The 17267-nt window shown below is 51.0% G+C and overlaps 5 protein-coding genes and 1 pseudogene across 6 annotated transcripts, besides 1 other annotated feature; 5 read left to right on the top strand and 1 right to left on the bottom strand.

The window, feature by feature from the left end:
* Positions 1–142: 142 nt before the first annotated feature.
* NCS54_00173800 (Hypothetical protein) lies at positions 143–657 on the top strand (the record flags this gene model as incomplete). The annotated part of the gene is made up of 3 exons (XM_053147357.1): positions 143–311; positions 360–589; positions 637–657. The coding sequence occupies 3 exons, from the start codon at positions 143–145 to the stop codon at positions 655–657; spliced, it is 420 nt and encodes a 139-aa protein (XP_053003332.1).
* Positions 658–1790: 1133 nt separating this feature from the next.
* NCS54_00173900 (FAD-binding-3 domain-containing protein) lies at positions 1791–3166 on the top strand (the record flags this gene model as incomplete). Its single annotated transcript, XM_053147358.1, has 3 exons — positions 1791–2435; positions 2487–2693; positions 2744–3166. The coding sequence occupies 3 exons, from the start codon at positions 1791–1793 to the stop codon at positions 3164–3166; spliced, it is 1275 nt and encodes a 424-aa protein (XP_053003333.1).
* A 679-nt stretch (positions 3167–3845) lies between these two features.
* Positions 3846–5897, top strand: NCS54_00174000 (HET domain-containing protein; the record flags this gene model as incomplete). The annotated part of the gene is made up of 1 exon (XM_053147359.1): positions 3846–5897. One exon carries the CDS (start codon positions 3846–3848, stop codon positions 5895–5897), a length of 2052 nt encoding a protein of 683 aa, XP_053003334.1.
* A 491-nt stretch (positions 5898–6388) lies between these two features.
* NCS54_00174100 (MFS domain-containing protein) lies at positions 6389–8121 on the bottom strand (the record flags this gene model as incomplete). Its single annotated transcript, XM_053147360.1, has 4 exons — positions 6389–7770; positions 7847–7945; positions 8003–8043; positions 8096–8121. 4 exons carry the CDS (start codon positions 8119–8121, stop codon positions 6389–6391), a joined length of 1548 nt encoding a protein of 515 aa, XP_053003335.1.
* Positions 8122–9105: 984 nt separating this feature from the next.
* Positions 9106–10528, top strand: NCS54_00174200 (annotated as a pseudogene). The gene is made up of 3 exons: positions 9106–9690; positions 9740–10351; positions 10400–10528.
* Positions 9106–10528: a sequence feature.
* A 5128-nt stretch (positions 10529–15656) lies between these two features.
* Positions 15657–16783, top strand: NCS54_00174300 (Hypothetical protein; the record flags this gene model as incomplete). The annotated part of the gene is made up of 3 exons (XM_053147361.1): positions 15657–16053; positions 16138–16171; positions 16225–16783. The coding sequence occupies exons 1-3, from the start codon at positions 15783–15785 to the stop codon at positions 16781–16783; spliced, it is 864 nt and encodes a 287-aa protein (XP_053003336.1). The 5' UTR covers positions 15657–15782.
* Between the last annotated feature and the right edge of the window lie 484 nt (positions 16784–17267).

A 17267-nucleotide genomic window follows, 5' to 3' on the forward strand; every position in this document is an offset into this window, starting at 1 on the left:
AGCATAATTGCGTGAATAAGGCGTTGCCACTACAAGCCGTGTGGAGTCGTGAATGAGGGGTTTCAACAGCGCAGGTTCCAGCCCAGCCTGCTTTTCCTTGTACCACCAATAGCTTCCAATACCCTCCCTTGTTGACGCAAACATGGAGCCACAGAGATCTACAGAGGCCAAGCTTGGTGATGGGGTACATCGATTCTTGGACGAGTACTTCAAGTTGTCCGATATCCGGGAACGTACCACGGAATACGTCAACATGTTCACCGAGGATGCGGCCTTTATCCTAGACTCGCAGCCGTGCAAGGGCACAGCAGGTGAGAATGTCCAGGCCGAGATACTTTGGTAGAAACTAACTAAGAAAGAAATCACTGCCGCAATGGAAGCCCTGTGGGCGACTATTTCGTGGCGTAAGCACACGATACGCGACGCATCCCCATACGGTAACAACCCCGACCAGGTTGAGATCCACGGGTCCGTAGATCTAGGGCTACTGGACGGACAAACCAAGACTCTTGTCTTTTCCTCGAGAGGACATTTGACTCCGGTCGACTCTGAGTGGGGATTCAAGTGGGATTCTTATCAGGTCTTTATTGTGAGTTTGACAAATGATGGACATTCACAGTTGACTGACGTTTGTAGGACCTGGCCGCTTTGACTTAGCGAACTGCTAACTACTGAGAGAGACAGTCGATCTATCATCACACATAGGAGAAATCCAAGACATGTTGTGCAATGCTCGCCACCTAGTTCCATCGTCAATGACGACGCTCCTCCAAGATTCGAAACATACCCTCCAACTTCCCCTCAACTCTCGGACCCCGAGACGAGTCCGGCTTGTGTCTCGGTTATCTCCAACTTTTTAAGCATGATTTGGCTGCATGTTGGGGGTTTGCTGTGAAACCGCATTGGCTGACATACTTGCCGAAAACATGCCCGCACCAGGGGTCAGCTCCGAGGAACAAGACTCCGAGGAAGCAAGTAATGGTGCCAAGACCAGCATGGGCCAGAACACCATGTATCAAGATGATACGAGTTCTCCGCCATGTGAATTCAGCTGGCATTGAATCCAGGCCTTGGTAGAATGTTTGTTATTGAGACGCCATTGCTCAAGCCTCACGCCCGGACGCAGACCGAGAGCCATCCCATGTAGACATGTATCGGTTGTAAAGGGTGCAAAATCGCCTCATCGGACTTTATCCGCTCGTAGAATTGTCCACCGGTAGCATGGCATGCAATATGTTGAGATGGCAAAGACTGTAGGCAATTGACGGAATGCTATGCATTTCCCCTGTCGTTGTGTCAAGTTATCTCCGTACACTAGACCGGAGGGGTCGGGGTGGCTCTTATAGTCACGGACAACAGTTCACAGTGACCCAGTCGTACGATCAGTTAATCTGGAGGTCGCCGGTCTGCCCATGATTTATCCAGGAGCTTTACTTGAATGCATCGGGACTCGGCATGCCATGATGCGGCAGCAAGGCTCGGCGGGGTGGCGTCGGGGAGATGAACGGACTTACACTAACCTCCTGAGGGGTCTTCGGGAATTCCGATAGCCAGCCCTGCGACAACAACACCTCTTCCTCGTCACTCTCGGTTATGACGGCATTCCCGGGGACTAACAGGACGGAGTGTCCCCATCTCTCAGGACCAAGAGCAATTCCGGATGACGTCCACTCAACCGATGGCATTCCCCGCGCTCCACAAGGCCACCCAGTTGGGTTTATAATTAGAGATCAGTCCTTGGCTTGAGCTAAGTCCATGCAAAGCAACATTCAGCAACATTCACCTCCACAATGGCTCCAACAAAAGACTTCAACATCGCAGTGGTCGGTGGCGGCATCGCCGGCCTAACCCTCGCTATCGCTCTGCACCACCGTGGCATCCCAGTGAAACTGTACGAGAGAGCATCACGGTTCGAAGAGATTGGTGCTGGTGTATCATTCACGCCAAATGCAGTCCGGGCTATGGAGTTCTGCCACCCCGGCGTGCACGAGGCTTTCGAGAAGGTCTGCACCCGCAACAGCTGGCCGTCAAAGCAGAAAGTCTGGTTCGACTTTGTCGATGGCACCAAGGATGAAGGCGCCGGATTTACCATCAACAGCAGTCTGGGGCAGAATGGCGTCCACAGGGCTCATTATCTCGACGAGTTGGCCAAGCTATTCCCAGCAGACCAAGCTGTGTTTGGCAAATGCTTAGACAGTATCACTGAGAGCGATGGAAAGGTGACAATGTCATTCGCAGACGGGACAACCGCCTCTGCTGATGCCGTTATTGGCTGTGATGGAATCAAGTCTCGTGTACGACAATTAGTCGTCGGCCTTGATCACCCTTCAGCACACCCAACATACTCTTACAAGTACGCTTACCGAGGCATGGTGCCTATGGAAAAGGCAGTTGAAGCCGTCGGAGAGGAAAAGGCACGCAATGCCACAATCCACGTAAGTTTTGCAAGCCCTCTCATCCGCCAGTACCAAGACTCACCTCTTCAGATGGGCAAAGGTGGTCATGTCCTCACATTTCCTGTCGACCATGGCCGAAAGCTCAACATCGTAGCCTTTCGCACATCCCCAACAGACTGGGAGGACTACAGCAGAACAACCAGTGTTGCCAGCCGCCAAGATGCTCTGAAGGACTTTGCCGGCTACGGGTCAGCAGTCACTGGGCTACTAAGCTTGACTGAAGAACAGCTCAAAGTGGTAAGTGCTTTTGTAATGCTTGTCTTGAGCATAGACTTACCAATCAACAGTGGGCTATCTTTGACCTCGGTGATCACCCAGCCCCAACCTTTCACAAGGGTCGAGTTTGCATCGCCGGAGACGCCGCCCACGCAACATCACCCCATCACGGCGCCGGAGCAGGATTCTGCATCGAAGACAGCGCATTCCTGGCCGAGCTACTCTCCAACGTCGACAGCTCCCGAGATCTTCCCTCCGTGTTCGAAACATTCGACGAGTGTCGCAGGGAACGGTCCCAGTGGCTTGTGCAGAGCAGCAGATGGATCGGAGACTGCTATGAGTGGCTGGCAGATGGCATTGGTAGCGACATGGCCAAAATCGAGAGTGAGATTAACGAGAGAAATGGTATTATTGCGAATTTTGACCTTGAAGGGGAGGTTGCACAAGCCAAAGTGGATCTTCAAAAGAGGTTGGATCATTGTTACAAGCTATGAGTGCTGTGCATGAGAGCAGGGGGGTCCTATAAAGTTTACATAGCGAGACAAATTGTATATTTACACAACTGAGTTCAAACTACGCATTTTGTTCCAATAGGGCATTGTCGATGCTCTGAGCCTTGACTACTGAAAATACCACTGACAATGAACGGTCAGGTGCAATTTGATTGTCAAGTCTAACAGTGACACAACTAAACGAGCAACTATTCTCACCCGGCGAGAACAATGATGATCCAATCGAAGATCCAGTCAAAGGATTCATCTGGGAGCCCCCAAGCATCGATATTTCTCTATTGTGCACCCCAATGGAGACTTCTGATAGGTGACTATACTTAGCCGCGGCTGACGAGGTAGTCATCATGCGGGTTCGGCCTATCAACGGCAACCTCCTACCCACGTACACGTAGCCATGCATCTCTGCATGTATGTTACAACCAATGAAACTACCTATGCCATCTTCATAAGCGATAAGGCGGTTGGTCGCTCACACCTAGTTTGAGTTGCGCGCTTTTCCTCTTGAATTCCTGTCCGTTATCCCTCTTTCAACCCCACAACCCCGTCCTCCTCCATTTTCATCCTTTCCCCAAACAATCCTGATTGCCATCACCCTTGCACCGGCACTCAGCTCTCGCATTCTCCATCAAACATCTTACTCCCATGCCTTTCTTCATTCACCATGGAGACAGCAGTCCCCCTTCTCTACAGACGTCTCGATCCGAGCACCTCCGAGATTCGGCTCTTGGAGGTTCCCTCAGATGGCTCCGAGGACTGGGGACTCATCACAGTCTCGCTTGACGAAAACCCGAAATACTTTGCGCTCTCGTACGTCTGGGGCGAGAAGAAAGGTCTCGAGAAGATTATCCTCCAGGGTCAAGACGTAGAGGTCACTCCAAACCTGGCCTCTGCCTTGTCTCGCATCCGGAGTGGGAACATTGGAAGAACTTCCACTCCCATTAAATATCTATGGGTAGATGCCATCTGCATCAACCAGGAAGACAACGAGGAGCGTTCGAAACAAGTCCAGTTCATGCACCACATATTCATATGCGCTGAAGCTGTCTACGCATGGGTTGGCCAGAAAGATTACTCGTTGGCGTTTCAAACCATCAAGACACTCGCCGACGAGGCGGCTCGGCATTATCCGAGTGGCCCCCTCCCTGAAGACCGTGATGAACAGGACATATACGGTATCTTCGAAATGCCCCCATTCAAGCTCGAGTGGCTTCAACGATACCCCAGTCTTTGTGATGAGACATCGGACGCCAAGTTTCCCTTCAAAAATGATGCATGGAACTCCGTCATGGATCTCTTTCTGGACCAATACTGGAAGCGAGTATGGATCTACCAAGAAGTCGTGCTTGCTCGTCAACTCCGTCTATTCAGCTTAGGTGGCACGACTCTAACTCGGCAAGACCTTTTTATGTTTGCACAAAGTTATACAGCACTTGAGCTCGAGTCCAAAGTTGATAAGGGTGAGGTGCAAAGGCCGGAATTTCTTTGCCAAACCGTCTGGGATGGTCTTATTCGGTTTCCGCCCCATCATGGCATCGACGCAATCCGTAATGCCAGGTACACCACAGCAAACAACGATGCCGTGAAAGCAATGAGAGGATCTTGGGCAAAAGACCTTGTTTACCCCAGTTGGAAGGAATCAATCGCTGCGGCACGGCTCGTCGCCACAGATCCAAGGGACTACATCTATGGGCTTCTGGCAATCTCTAAAATCTCTATGAAGCCAGACTACACCAAAAGCGTCACTGAAGTGTATACCGAGTTCGTCAAGTGCTGGATAGAGGCTTCCTTGGAACCTAGGGGCAAGCAAATTATCCTACTTGAACAGTCGCCGATCCTACCCCTCGGCTTCCTGTCGCTCGCGGGTGTTGGGTATTTTGGATCCTCGGACGACTTTCCAAGCTGGGCACCAAATTTCCCCCAGAATGCTCTACAGGACTCAACAAGGATCTTGCACCTTCCGGCCTTCCGGAGTCTATTTCAAGAGGATCCAAGCAGATATCCACATCTAGACAGAAACACTGGAAGCCTTGTCGTTTTGGGAGCTGAGATCGAACCAGTTTCCCACGTTTCCGGTTTCATCGGCCAAGGTACTCTTGCCGAGGAAACCTTTAAGATTGGAAAATATTTTCGCTACTACTCATCCCGGCATCCACACTACATCTCCGGCATCACATCCTGGCAAGCTATTGCTCGCCTACTCTTCAAGAAGGATTCAGCAACTGTAACAAGAGCCATGGTCTGTACACTTCTTGCACTAGGTACCATGGCAAGTACTTACGGGAAAGCTCACGAACCTGACAACTTGGGCGGCTGGGATTCCTCAGACTCTTTCCTTTTTCCCAACGGTTGGGAGACCCAGCTTTACCGGTGGGCCTTCCCAGACACAGATCTAACACAACTAGGGCTCAGTGAGAATCCACTCGCAGATAAAGAGTCTCAGGTAGAAGAAATTAGTCAATATGCAGCGCTCATGTGTGGGAAGATGGTGAATCGTTCAATTTTCGAGACTAAGAGGGGATACCTTGGACGAGGACCTCTGGATGTACGGGAAGGCGACCTACTCTGCGTGCTCAAGGACTACGACCAACCTGTGTTACTCCGCAAACTGGGGGATCACTATACCTTTGTGGGAACCGTGTTTGTTGTTGATCTGGACCCGGAAAAATCGATACAGGATAGCCCATCCGGTCTGGAATGGCTTAAGCTGCGATAGAGGCAATCTGTGTCTACAAATAGGGGGGTAAGGAGGGAGTTTGGGTGGTCATAATAGCAAGTCGAATAGACCATATTAGTTATGGGCATGTGCCGAGTTTGCCATATATAGTGTTTTGTGAAGGGCAAATAATTTACGGGGGCATATCTTGCATATTTTCTCTCTCTAATTGTTTCACCCTGACTAGATAGGATCCTGCATCGCTTGCGGTAGTCCTTTTTCTCACCCCATCTGGCCAGCCCAGCATCATCCTCCACCAAAAAGAGATTGCCTTGCCTACTCTTCGAAACTGCTATCACGTAGACATTCGACCTTGTGCGGGACCCAGATAGTCAGGTGGCTCAGGATAATGCATATGAGAGCTACCTTTAGCTCCTTAGTGCTCGGAAGGCTGTAACAGCTGGCACCTAGGACCAGTAGTATACTAATTTCCTAGTTCTTAGCTATTCTAATCCAGCTCAGTCCAGCCCCCTTGTCCACAGGCTTCGATATTAGACGGTCTGTTCCTTGGTGTTGGCCTGCTTTGCCTGAGAAGTGTTCTCAACCTCGACACCCGATGGCTGAGCCGTGCTTTCAACAGCAGCCTTTTCCTCCAGCATATCGCCACCCTTGGCAGCATGAGAAGCACCACCAAACAGAGTATCGATCTCCTCCAGAGGGACCTGCTTCGTCTCGGGGATAAAGAAATAGACGTAAGCCGCAAGGCAGAAGTTGATGGCCATGAAGAAGAAGAGGCACTTGAGGCCCTCTCGCCTGAAAAATGTAGGGAAGAACTGCTGGAAGATGGTGTTGGCCACGTTTTGCATCTGAGAACACATGCCCACAGCTTGAGCACGGATGTTCATGGAAAACACCTCTGCGGTCCACATCCAAACTGTGGCTCCCCAAGAGGGCTTGTAGAAGAAGGCAAAGAGGAAGAATAGGAAGACGATGGCAATGCCAACCGACTCGGACTTGACGTTGCCTTCATACGTCGGCGTCTCCAAACCGACAACCGCGACGATGAGCATGCAGACACCCATTCCGACGGCTCCGACCATGAGCAGCCAGCGACGGCCGTAGCGGTCAGAAGTCCACATAGCGTTGAGGGTGAAGATGATTCCAAAGGTGGCGTTGAGGGCGTTAATGAGGTTGATCTTCTTCTTGTCTGACCAGACGTTCTTGTAAATGGTCGTAGAGTACGAGTTGAGAGTGCCTTGTCCAGACAGTTGCTGACCAATGTTGAGGAGAAAGGCGAGGATGATTCGCTTTCGGACTGAGGGATCCCGGAAGAGGGCAGAATAAGAGACTCCCCTGATGGCCTCCTTCTCGTACTCGATAGCACCACGGATAGCGAGCAGCTCCTCCTCAACCTCTTGCTCAGTCTCTCGAATTCTTGCAAGTGCAGCTCTAGCAGCCTCCACGTTGCCATTCTTCTGGATATGCCATCGAGGAGTCTCAGGAATCCAGAGGACAGAAACGCAGACGATGGCAGGGACGAGAATCTGGAAAATAACAACCATCTTCCAATCCCACTGGCCCATACTCTCACGGTTGTTGGAACACGCATAGTTGATCCAGTAAGCGATGAAGGACCCAACCGAGTAGTTCATCTGCCAGATCGTCATGACCTTTCCTCGAATGTTGGCCGGAGCGACTTCTCCGATGTAGACAGGCGCCGCAGTGAGAGCGAGACCCTGACCGATGCCAATGAGGACACGGCCGGCGATAAAGACTCCAATCTGGTGGTGTGGAGTAAAGGTCTGCATAAAAGTCGCTATTATGGTGATAAAGCAGCCGATGAACATGCCCCAGCGACGGCCCATGTAGTCGGCGAGGGGACCGCCCATGAAGAAGCCAGAGATGATGGCTCCGATTGTGTAGCTTGTGTTGACTTGAAAGTAGAGTGTCAGCTGCCAAACCTCCAAAGGCATCGCCAGTAGATCTGCATGGAGAGTGAACCAACTTACTTAACCCAAGCATATAAGTATCCTCCACCGGGTCCATGTCAACCCACTCAAACCAGTTATCTGAGCCCTGGAGAGAGTTGAAAACTGAAGCATCGTACCCTATGCGCCATGCTCAGTATGAATCTTGACGAGACGCGGAAAGATAAATGCTCTTACCGTAGAGCACCATGCAAAGTGCCGCCACCATGGCACAATACCTAATTTCCCGAGTCAGTTACCGTCATTCAGAAGCCGTCAGCCATGACTGACCAGTTGTACAGCTTTTTCGAAGCCATCTTTGATTAGAAGCTCACTTGTCCGTCCTCTGCAGCAAAGGGGGATCTCCTGATCAGTGCAGATGAGAAAAAAAAAGAACGGGGAGAACCCTGAGAAGTCGAGATTGATAAGACCACTTTGAAAAGTGGACAAAGCCCATTAAGCATGGACCCTTTTATCCACAGATCTGCGACTTCGCTAGCAGAGTCTGGGCTCGGGTAGACGGCTCTCGCAGGGGGGGTACACGAGCCAAGGTCAGCCACCAATGGTGTTTGAACAGAGGAGCTCCGATGTCGTTCAACATGACGCCCAATACGACATTCGAGGACTCGGGCCCCAGTCATGGCTCCTCTTGGCGCGCGGAATGCCTTTGCCGGCGGGTCTTGGTTTTACTGGCACGGGAATTACCCGGGCTGCAGGCTGCCCAGATCGGCTCATTCTCTTCATCTCGAGATCCTCCGTCAATCAGTCAATAAGCATAATTGATTCCCCCGCACAAAGATCACATGCAAGCTTAAGGTTAAGATGGTGATGATCAGTCAAGTTTAGCCTGAATCCTTCCATATTACCTTGCTGTTGTCCAGCTAGGCCTACTTATGCCACGAATCATGGACATCTTCCGAGCCACAAACCGGCAACGATGCTCACCTTGGCCTCGGATGTAAGCGAGTTAGAGAAACCATTGGTGGAACAACTCTACCGAACCTTGCTCAGCCGCGCGTTGGGGGATCGACAATGGACGCGGGGAAGCTTGAAGCTCCTCATTAAGCACCTGGGGAATATGGGGATGGCATGGAGATGGGCCGACTTTGTGGAGGAGAGTGGGACTGCCGAGAGATTGGGTTTCTGATAATGTTCTCGGCTGAAGTCAGACCGCGTTCGACGGGGAAAACTGTCCCGAAGGTCACCAACGAGTGTGCTATTATAAGAGCTTAGGACGTTTACACAAAGAGCTCGGTGAAGAACTGCCCCGAAAGCCAAGATCATCTGACCCATCAAAAGAAATTATCTCTAATATGCTGCTGAGACCTACAATCGTCCTCGCCTTTCTGGCGTTGGCCGAACTCATCGATGCTGGCCATACCCCAAAGCGTCCCCACTACGAGCCAACTCCCCTCCAACCATACAAGGCATTCCCAACCTCATCCCCTCGCAGAAAGACGTGTTTCGTCAAGCCTGGTAAGAAGGGTGGTGACGATGCATCCAAGATTCTCCGTGCCTTTAAGAAGTGCAACAACGGTGGTACTGTGGTCCTTGATCAGGAGTACACCATCTGCACTCAGCTGGACTTGAGATTCCTCAAGCATGTCGACATTGCTTTGACTGGAACTGTCAAGTTCTGTGACGACGTTGAACGTTGGCTTCCTAGGACTTTTCAATTCCCGTTCCAGGATGGCTCTTCTTGGTGGCTGTTCGGTGGCGAGGACATCAACCTCTATGGAGCTGGCACAGGAACCATCGATGGCAACGGCCAAGCTTGGTACGATGCCCACGCCGCAGACAGCAAAGTCAAACGTCCGCTTCTTTTTGTGACAGATGGCTGGAAGGGAGGCTCCATCACTGGTCTCAAGCTTCGGCAGTCTCCCAATGTGAGTTGATTTTTTACCTTCACATGATGATGTACTAATGTTTGGCCAGTGGCACAACCTCATCGCCAATAGCTCAGACATTCTTATCTCTGACATTGATATTTTCTCACGTTCAACATCAAAGAATTTTGCCAAGAACCTCGACGGTTGGGATACATACAGGTCAGACAACATCGTCATCCAGAATTCCTACATTGACCATGATGATGATTGCGTATCATTCAAGCCCAACAGCACCAACATTATCGTCCAAGGGCTTGTTTGCAACTCATCCCACGGTATCTCTGTAGGCTCTCTTGGACAATACCCAGGAGTTTTTGACAATATCGAGAACCTGTACATCTACAACATTTCTATGAGCAACGCAACAGACGGCGCTCGTCTCAAAGTCTGGCCCGGTGCTGATGTCCAGAAGCCAGAAGGGTGGATTGGTGGTGGTGGTGAAGGCCGTGTACGAAACGTCACTTACGAGCGTTTCTTCAACGACAACAACGACGGCGCAATCAAGATTGACCAATGTTACGGTGCCGTAAGCGCCGCTGAATGCGAAGCCGATCCATCAAAGGTTATTCTCACAGACATTCTGTTCAAGGACTTTTGGGGCACAGTGTCAAAGAAGAATGACCCTGTAGTTGGATCTCTCATCTGCAGTTCTGAAGACGTAAGTTTCTGTTCTCGCACTCACCTGTACATGTACTAATGAATCTAGTCCTGCGACAATATCCGGGCTGAGAACGTCACGGTCACACCTCCTAGTGGCAAGGATGCCAAGTGGGCATGTCGGAACATGGACGAGGGGTTGCTGGACTTGAATGGAGTTGGCTGTGTAGATGCTTAGAAAGGGGTATTCATTTGTTCATCCTCAGAGGTACTAACTACTTGTAGGTAGGGATTTCACATTACATGTCAGAACAATGCATATTCGAAAGAAAATTAATAAAGAAACTATTCTAGACTAGTGATATCAATACGTTCTCAACCATTTATTCTTCTTTTTCAATGACGTCTTGGTCGTTCATAAGATCAAAGAACACGCAAAGAGACACACAGCAGCATTAAAACCCAATGCTGCTCAACCATCCATGACTTACCGAGCTCTTTGGGAAAGCTAACGCAAGATTAACAATCTCACAGCTCTTCAGATACGATCAGTTTCGCCAGCGGCTCCACTGGTACCTCCTCCTCCTCCTCCTCCTCAGTCTCAACCTCCTCCCCACTTTCAAACTTTGCCTCGTTCTTATAAGAGTCTCCGATGGCTGCAATGTGTTCCTGGGTGCGCGTCACCCTAACAAGCCGCTTAGGAAGATCTCTGGCAAGGACATTAGGGGGGTTGAAAGTCCCCAGTCTTGCAAATCTGGCGATTCTTCGTCGCCCAATGATGAGGAGGGAGGCCGAGTTGAACGATCGCACTCGCTCCGACTCTCGATCGTCAAGATGCTGGATAAGCTCAGCCTTGAGGCCTGTCAGTGTTGCCCCAGGGCGCAGGTCAACGTAGCGTTCGCTAACCTTCTTCTTGGCAGCATCGACGAAGGAAAACCAGAAATCTTGTCGTGTGAATCTGGGTTTAATATAGAGAAAGACCGGGGCGCCCTCGCGTCGCTCTAGGGGGGGTTCCTCCGCGCTTCTCGGCTCATGCTGAGTTCGCGAGAATCTCCCTACCTGAATGGTCTCGCCTTCGAACCCCCTCGGGGGAAAGTTGGCGAGGTTGCTAATCTCGATGCTTGTGTTCCAGTCGTTGCTGAAAACAAGCGACATCAAGTTGTCAAAATCGGCACGGGTGACTGCCACTCGTTCTCCGGCCCGCACATCAACTCCAGCCTGTACCAAGTCGAGGAGGGCAGTTTTCTCAGCTGCGGTGAGGTCACTAGGCAAGTAAATGACCTTCCTTGCACGACGGCGCGGAACGACATCTGTGTCTTGGGAAAAGTCCAGCGCAGGGGCTTGAGCGTCTTCCGACATCTTGCGGGATGTCTGTGATGAGTGTATGTGATAAGTCAGGTCGTATAGCTCGCTTGGGAGGGTGACAGGTCTTGCTTGATCAGAAGAAGGCAGGTTGTCAACTCGTCAGAGGAAGCGTGTGGTGTGGAAATAGCTGGAATAGAGAAGAAACCATCTCGCCATATATATGCTTATGGTGCTGTCCTCCTGGAGTTTCTGTTCAAGCATTGCGCTCTTCAATTCAGGTAAGTGATATCGGCCATAACCATGGTCTCCTGTGTCACGTAGCGTGAGAAGTATTAGGATCGATAGATCAGTCAGGAACAAGCCTGAACGAGAATACGGCTTGTATATTTGCCCTCTCACGACTCGCTCAAATTAGGCAAGAGATACTAAATATAACTATGGTCTCCTATGTCATGGTGTCCACCGTATTGCAGTTGAGAGATCGACCAAAAACAATACCTGGACAAGAACAACGCGCGTGTGTTCGCTCACCGATCACTCGTCCATGTTCGCACACAGTGCTCAAGAAATTGGAAATGATATTCCTTGAGAAGTGACAGGGATTTCATATGCCAAAGACTCACAACGTTTCATGATCCTTTGTGAGTTTCGACTCTGGCCTTCCAATATGCAGCTTTCATAAAAGAGTCAAGGATACCTCCTCCGTCTCCGATATCTCCACCCAAATCACAGCTTAGTGATGGATCCCAATGGGGATCGTATCATCATTCTAGCAGAGTTGTCTGCTGTAGAACGTGACCAGGAAACAGAAATCTTGTAGTCGACGTTGAAGCTGATTACGAGGCTCAACGGGGCTCCAGTCAGCTACCCAAGGAGCCAAAGTCCAACCTTGTGGAGCTATCAACTCCACACAATCCGCTGGCATTAGACATGAACTCAAAGATTCAACCAGCATTGAAGTCTGGTTTGGATACGCTGACCGCAAAAAGCAATGCAGTCTGACAGCGCTGGGCGTGCAGTCTACAAGAGATTTTGGCGCGACTGTTAGCCTTTAGACAACGCCACTGTAGGCTGAATCAATAGCTTGACTACTTCTGGTGTCACACCATGGTGTTCTGTGGCGTCCTTGGCTTCAATTCGGCCAACTGCCCCGGACTGTACCGCCTTTCATACCGTTGAGCTAGGTCCGACATTACGAACCGAACATTCGTCCTTGTACGTGGAAGACGTCGGTCTATGCTTTTACGTTTCGTTTCTTTACGCGTCTGTTGATCTGTATCTCGCTACTGCAACGTCTACGGCCGAATCGTCAACGACATCTCTTCCACCACAGTTGCCTCCACCGCAACAAGCGAGGCACCCCCTGCGTACACTGGGTTGACTATCAACTCTGGCTTCGGAGACAAGGTCAACAGCGGGTACGGCAGCGCTCCTTAGACCCTAAACCGCTTCACTTTCAAGGAAAACGTGAAGCTCACCGCTTCTGGTAGGCATTACCCTGTCTGCAATCACATTTGCGCCAAGCACTCTTCTGACAATGCCATCCCGTCCTGCAGCAAGGGCTACATCGGCACACAAGGCGTTTTCTCAATCACCCAGTCCATAAAGGGATTGGGCACGGCAAGGTGCTACATCACACCGGTCAAGTTCGCCATGGCACACCGCATCGACTTCAATGGGGGCACCTGCAATCGTCTTCGCCTTTGGCCTCAACGGGGCTCCCTACGGCACGACAATCCACGGGCCTGCTCCGGCCTTCAAGTACCTGTCGTGCTCGGCCTTTCAGATACATTCCTAGTTGGTCTTCCGTTGGACAAATCTCGTCTTTCAGTGGCAGTGCCCTTATCTCTTGTATTAATTACTGCATCACGCTATAATCGCTATAAGTCACCGGAGTTCAAGCAGGTCATTCGTTGAATGTAATGATACACAGACAGTCTTGAAGTGGAGCGCACCATGTTGCCAGAAGTGTGATATCCATCATGCAATCTCGATCGTCTGGCTGGGCGTTGCATACATCAAGGCACCAGCGAATATTTTCATGTAGGCTAACCCAAACATGATGTCAATAGTCTACTGTGCACCCGTGCTTAGTTTGGATTCTGCCTGCTACACGGAATGGGTTTCAAGATGCTTAGACTCTTACAAGATGAGCCTTGTTCGAGGCAGATTATGTGTGGTATCTCGTGTTTGACGCCTAGTTTCAGCATCATCTACTACAGATTGATGGAGTACATTAGTTGACACAAGGAGGTAGCCAAAGCAACCTTGCACTGATCAGCTATACCTTGAGAATTAAATACTACTTCAATCAAGGTTATTTGCCCCATGACAGTAGAAGGATTCATCTGCAGCAAGGCTGAGAGGTTTTGGCAGATCAGTGACGCTATCCCGAATTCAAACGTTAATTGTTAGTGAAGATCGTTTCGTCAGCCCGCATGCCCTTCATCGGATCGACGGGGGTCGATGCCAAGCTCCTGGGCGGGGACCATGGCTGCATGATTGTGGCCAAGCCCAGACATTTTGACATCCATGATGGGAACTGGCCGAACTGCTAGTCTATGCTTCTAGAAGGTGGTCTTTCAGCACAGCCTCCAGATGCTCTGCTACCATCTCCTCGGAATTGGCGAGATGCCTATTAAGGAGTTAGATTGTGGCTATGGGAGGTCTTTTTGCCCGACAAGAGGGGCAAGGCAGTCACTTGACCATCTCGCTTCTGCAAGACGGGCATTCTTTTTGACAGCAGTAGAGGCAGCCCACGCAGGAAGCCAGAACCTTGAGGGAGGTCATCCATTGGAGTAAACCTGCTACACTGGCTTGCATCCTGCAAGGCGACCGACCTTACACGTGTTGGTTGTTATGCGGAACAGACACTGCAGTGCAGAGTAAGAACTTAGTCTTTGCTGTGCTTCCTCTTGCTGCGGCCAACTCTATTGCAATTGTCATCATGTCCATCTCCAAATGCCAAGATGAGGCAGCCAGTCAGCCAGCCCTACGATCACAAGGCAATCAGATCCGGGGCAACAAACACCTTTCCCAATCCCAAAAAGATCAACTCTTCAGCCACCAAACCCAAACATGGCGGTGTTTGGCGTCTGTGACCACAGGGATTTGCAAGTCAGCCTAGAAAAAGCCTTGTCGCACGAGCCATAGCAACAGCCAATCACAAGCCCGGGATGATGCACTCACGCTGCATTTTCCCTGCAAGCTTAACACCAACAAGCTTGTGCCACAAAAACGGAACCCATGCAACTTCATCACAAGGCAACCGGGGTTCTTTTTGAAAGGCAGCCAGGGCCTGGAAGAAATCGAAAGCACAGAAACAAACTGGGCCAATGGCATGTTTGTTATGACAGCCAACAGAAGCCAGGTCCATTTCCACGGAACAAGACGCCGAATGCGAGCGACATGTCCTGCAAGAAATGAGCGTCTCTACGCCACAGGCGGCCGCTTCGTTAGTGTGCTTTTTTTTCTCACTGTTGCACTGCCAGAAACGACCCGACGCCATCACTTTAGCTCGCTCCCTGTGGTCCAAGAGTGTAAAAAAAGAGGTCATTTGGAGATTAGCTTTGTTTTTGTGAGAAATTGGATTCTTTTCAGCTCATTCAGCCACCAGATGCCTAGACCTCTCTCCCTTTTAAAAAGAAGCCATCGTGCACATTTTCTTGAAACAAAGAACTTGACCCTGCTCTTCCCATCATTACACGAGCACTCAACAGCGATCAATTCCTGTTCCATCAGAGCATCAAAACGCACTGCTCTGTGATCTCATAGCCACAGCTCGTCCCTGCTGCTAGTTGTCGATCACAACCCTTACCGGCTCCACGACATCATCACTGTTTTATCGCCTCTCGCTCTGAGATCATCCATCTCACGGTCCGATCATCCAAAGGCACACACACCCACACCGTCCAGGGCACCCCGGCACTTTGTTTTGTGCCTTAGTGGAACAAAGGATCCCGGCCCGTCAGCAAAGCACCTAGCGTCACATCAAACGACCCTTCCCATATTAAAAGGGCCTGCAACCTCCCCCGAAACTCCAGAACCTGCTATCGGCAAATCTAGAATCAACATCAGCTACTGTTTCGCGTTTCTTTGTTACACGCGCTTCTTGCATTGATTCTTGCGACACAACGCGCACCTTTTACCGACCTACCCATCCTTCGTCCTACAAAGACCTATTCGCAATGAGATTCGACTTGGCTTTCTTGTACCTCACCCTGGTCACATCGGCGGCCGCATCCGTCATTGACCCGCCCCGTCGCATCAAGCGCATCGAGTCCGAACCCAGCGCCAACGAGCACGAGCTGTTCAAGCGTCGTGGCGGTGGCGGCGGCGGAGGACGCGGCGGTGGCGGTGGTGGTGGTAGCAGCAGCTCTGGTGGAAGCCGAGGTGGAAGCAGCAGCTCCGGCGGAAGCTCAAGCTCCGGCGGCAGTCGATCCGGATCAAGCTCAGGAGGTAGTAGCAGCAGTCGCTCTGGAGGTTCAAGCTCTGGAAGCGGAAGCAGCCGTTCAGGAAGTTCTAGAAGCTCATATCGTTCAGGTTCAAGCAGCAGCTTTAAGAACAACGGCGGATCGTGAGTACCCCCAAACATCCTTTGTCCAATCCTCACTAACCCTTCACCTGCAGCTCCCGAACTTCGAATGTAGGCGGTGGCTCCCGAAGTGGCTCCGGCCCCCAGCCCAACTTCGCCGGCGGTCGATACTACCCTGGTGGTGCCGTCGCTCCCTACCGATCCGGAAACCGAAGCCCCGGCGCCGGTATCCTCCCCTTCGTCCTGGTAGGCAGCGCCCTCGCCTTCTGGCCCGGCGTTTGGCTGTACGGTGCCTATATGTACCCCTACACCCACCAGTACCACTTTCACAACGACACGAGCGACGAGGATGAAGTCCGCGACGTTATTTGCGGATGCGGCCGATACGAGGTTTGCGGATGCGACGACAACAACGATACCGCCTACTACGACCAGCTCATCGGCAACGGCAGCTGGGAGGCTCTCAACAAGTCCATCGTCACCGTCGCCGAGTACAAGGGAAACATCACCATCCTCATCAATGGAACCCTCCCCAACGGCACCACTGTCCCCGAGCAGGACAGTCCCGCAGGCCTTGGCATGAGGGGCATGATCGAGGCCCTCGGCTACTGGCCCGCTGTGGCCGCAGTCGCCGCGACCGTCTTTCTCGTCTAGTGTTTCCATCTACTCCTTCTTTCTACGTACATATTCTGTCTTTTCCTGATTTAATGACCTGTTCACGACTTCTTGGAATGGCTGGTAGCAAAGCCAGCCAGGACTGATGGATTGTTATGCTCTACGGCGTTGGGATTATGGCGTTGATGATGATGGGTTTAGAGGCTATCCTCACATCTTCTGCTGGCGTTTTTACCTAGAACGGCGGCTCAGTGCTACAAAATTACCAAGGCCTTATCGAATTTGCATTGAATACAACTACCTATTTCTGATGACAAGTGTGGTTCCAAACCCAAGTGTGACATTTCCAACATCATCAACATACAGACTCATGCACAATCGCAGGCTGTGTATCACAACACCGCGCAGACACAATGGCTGTCATTTACATCAGCTCGGCCAATTCCCGACTCATTTACGCCTTAGCCGACTTCAATTTCCTCGCGGCGTATTCCTCTTCGGGCGCAAGGTTGTGAATCCCCCA

This window comes from Fusarium falciforme, chromosome 1 (assembly GCF_026873545.1).
Source record: "Fusarium falciforme chromosome 1, complete sequence".
In the NCBI taxonomy this organism is placed as follows: Eukaryota; Fungi; Ascomycota; class Sordariomycetes; order Hypocreales; family Nectriaceae; genus Fusarium; species Fusarium falciforme.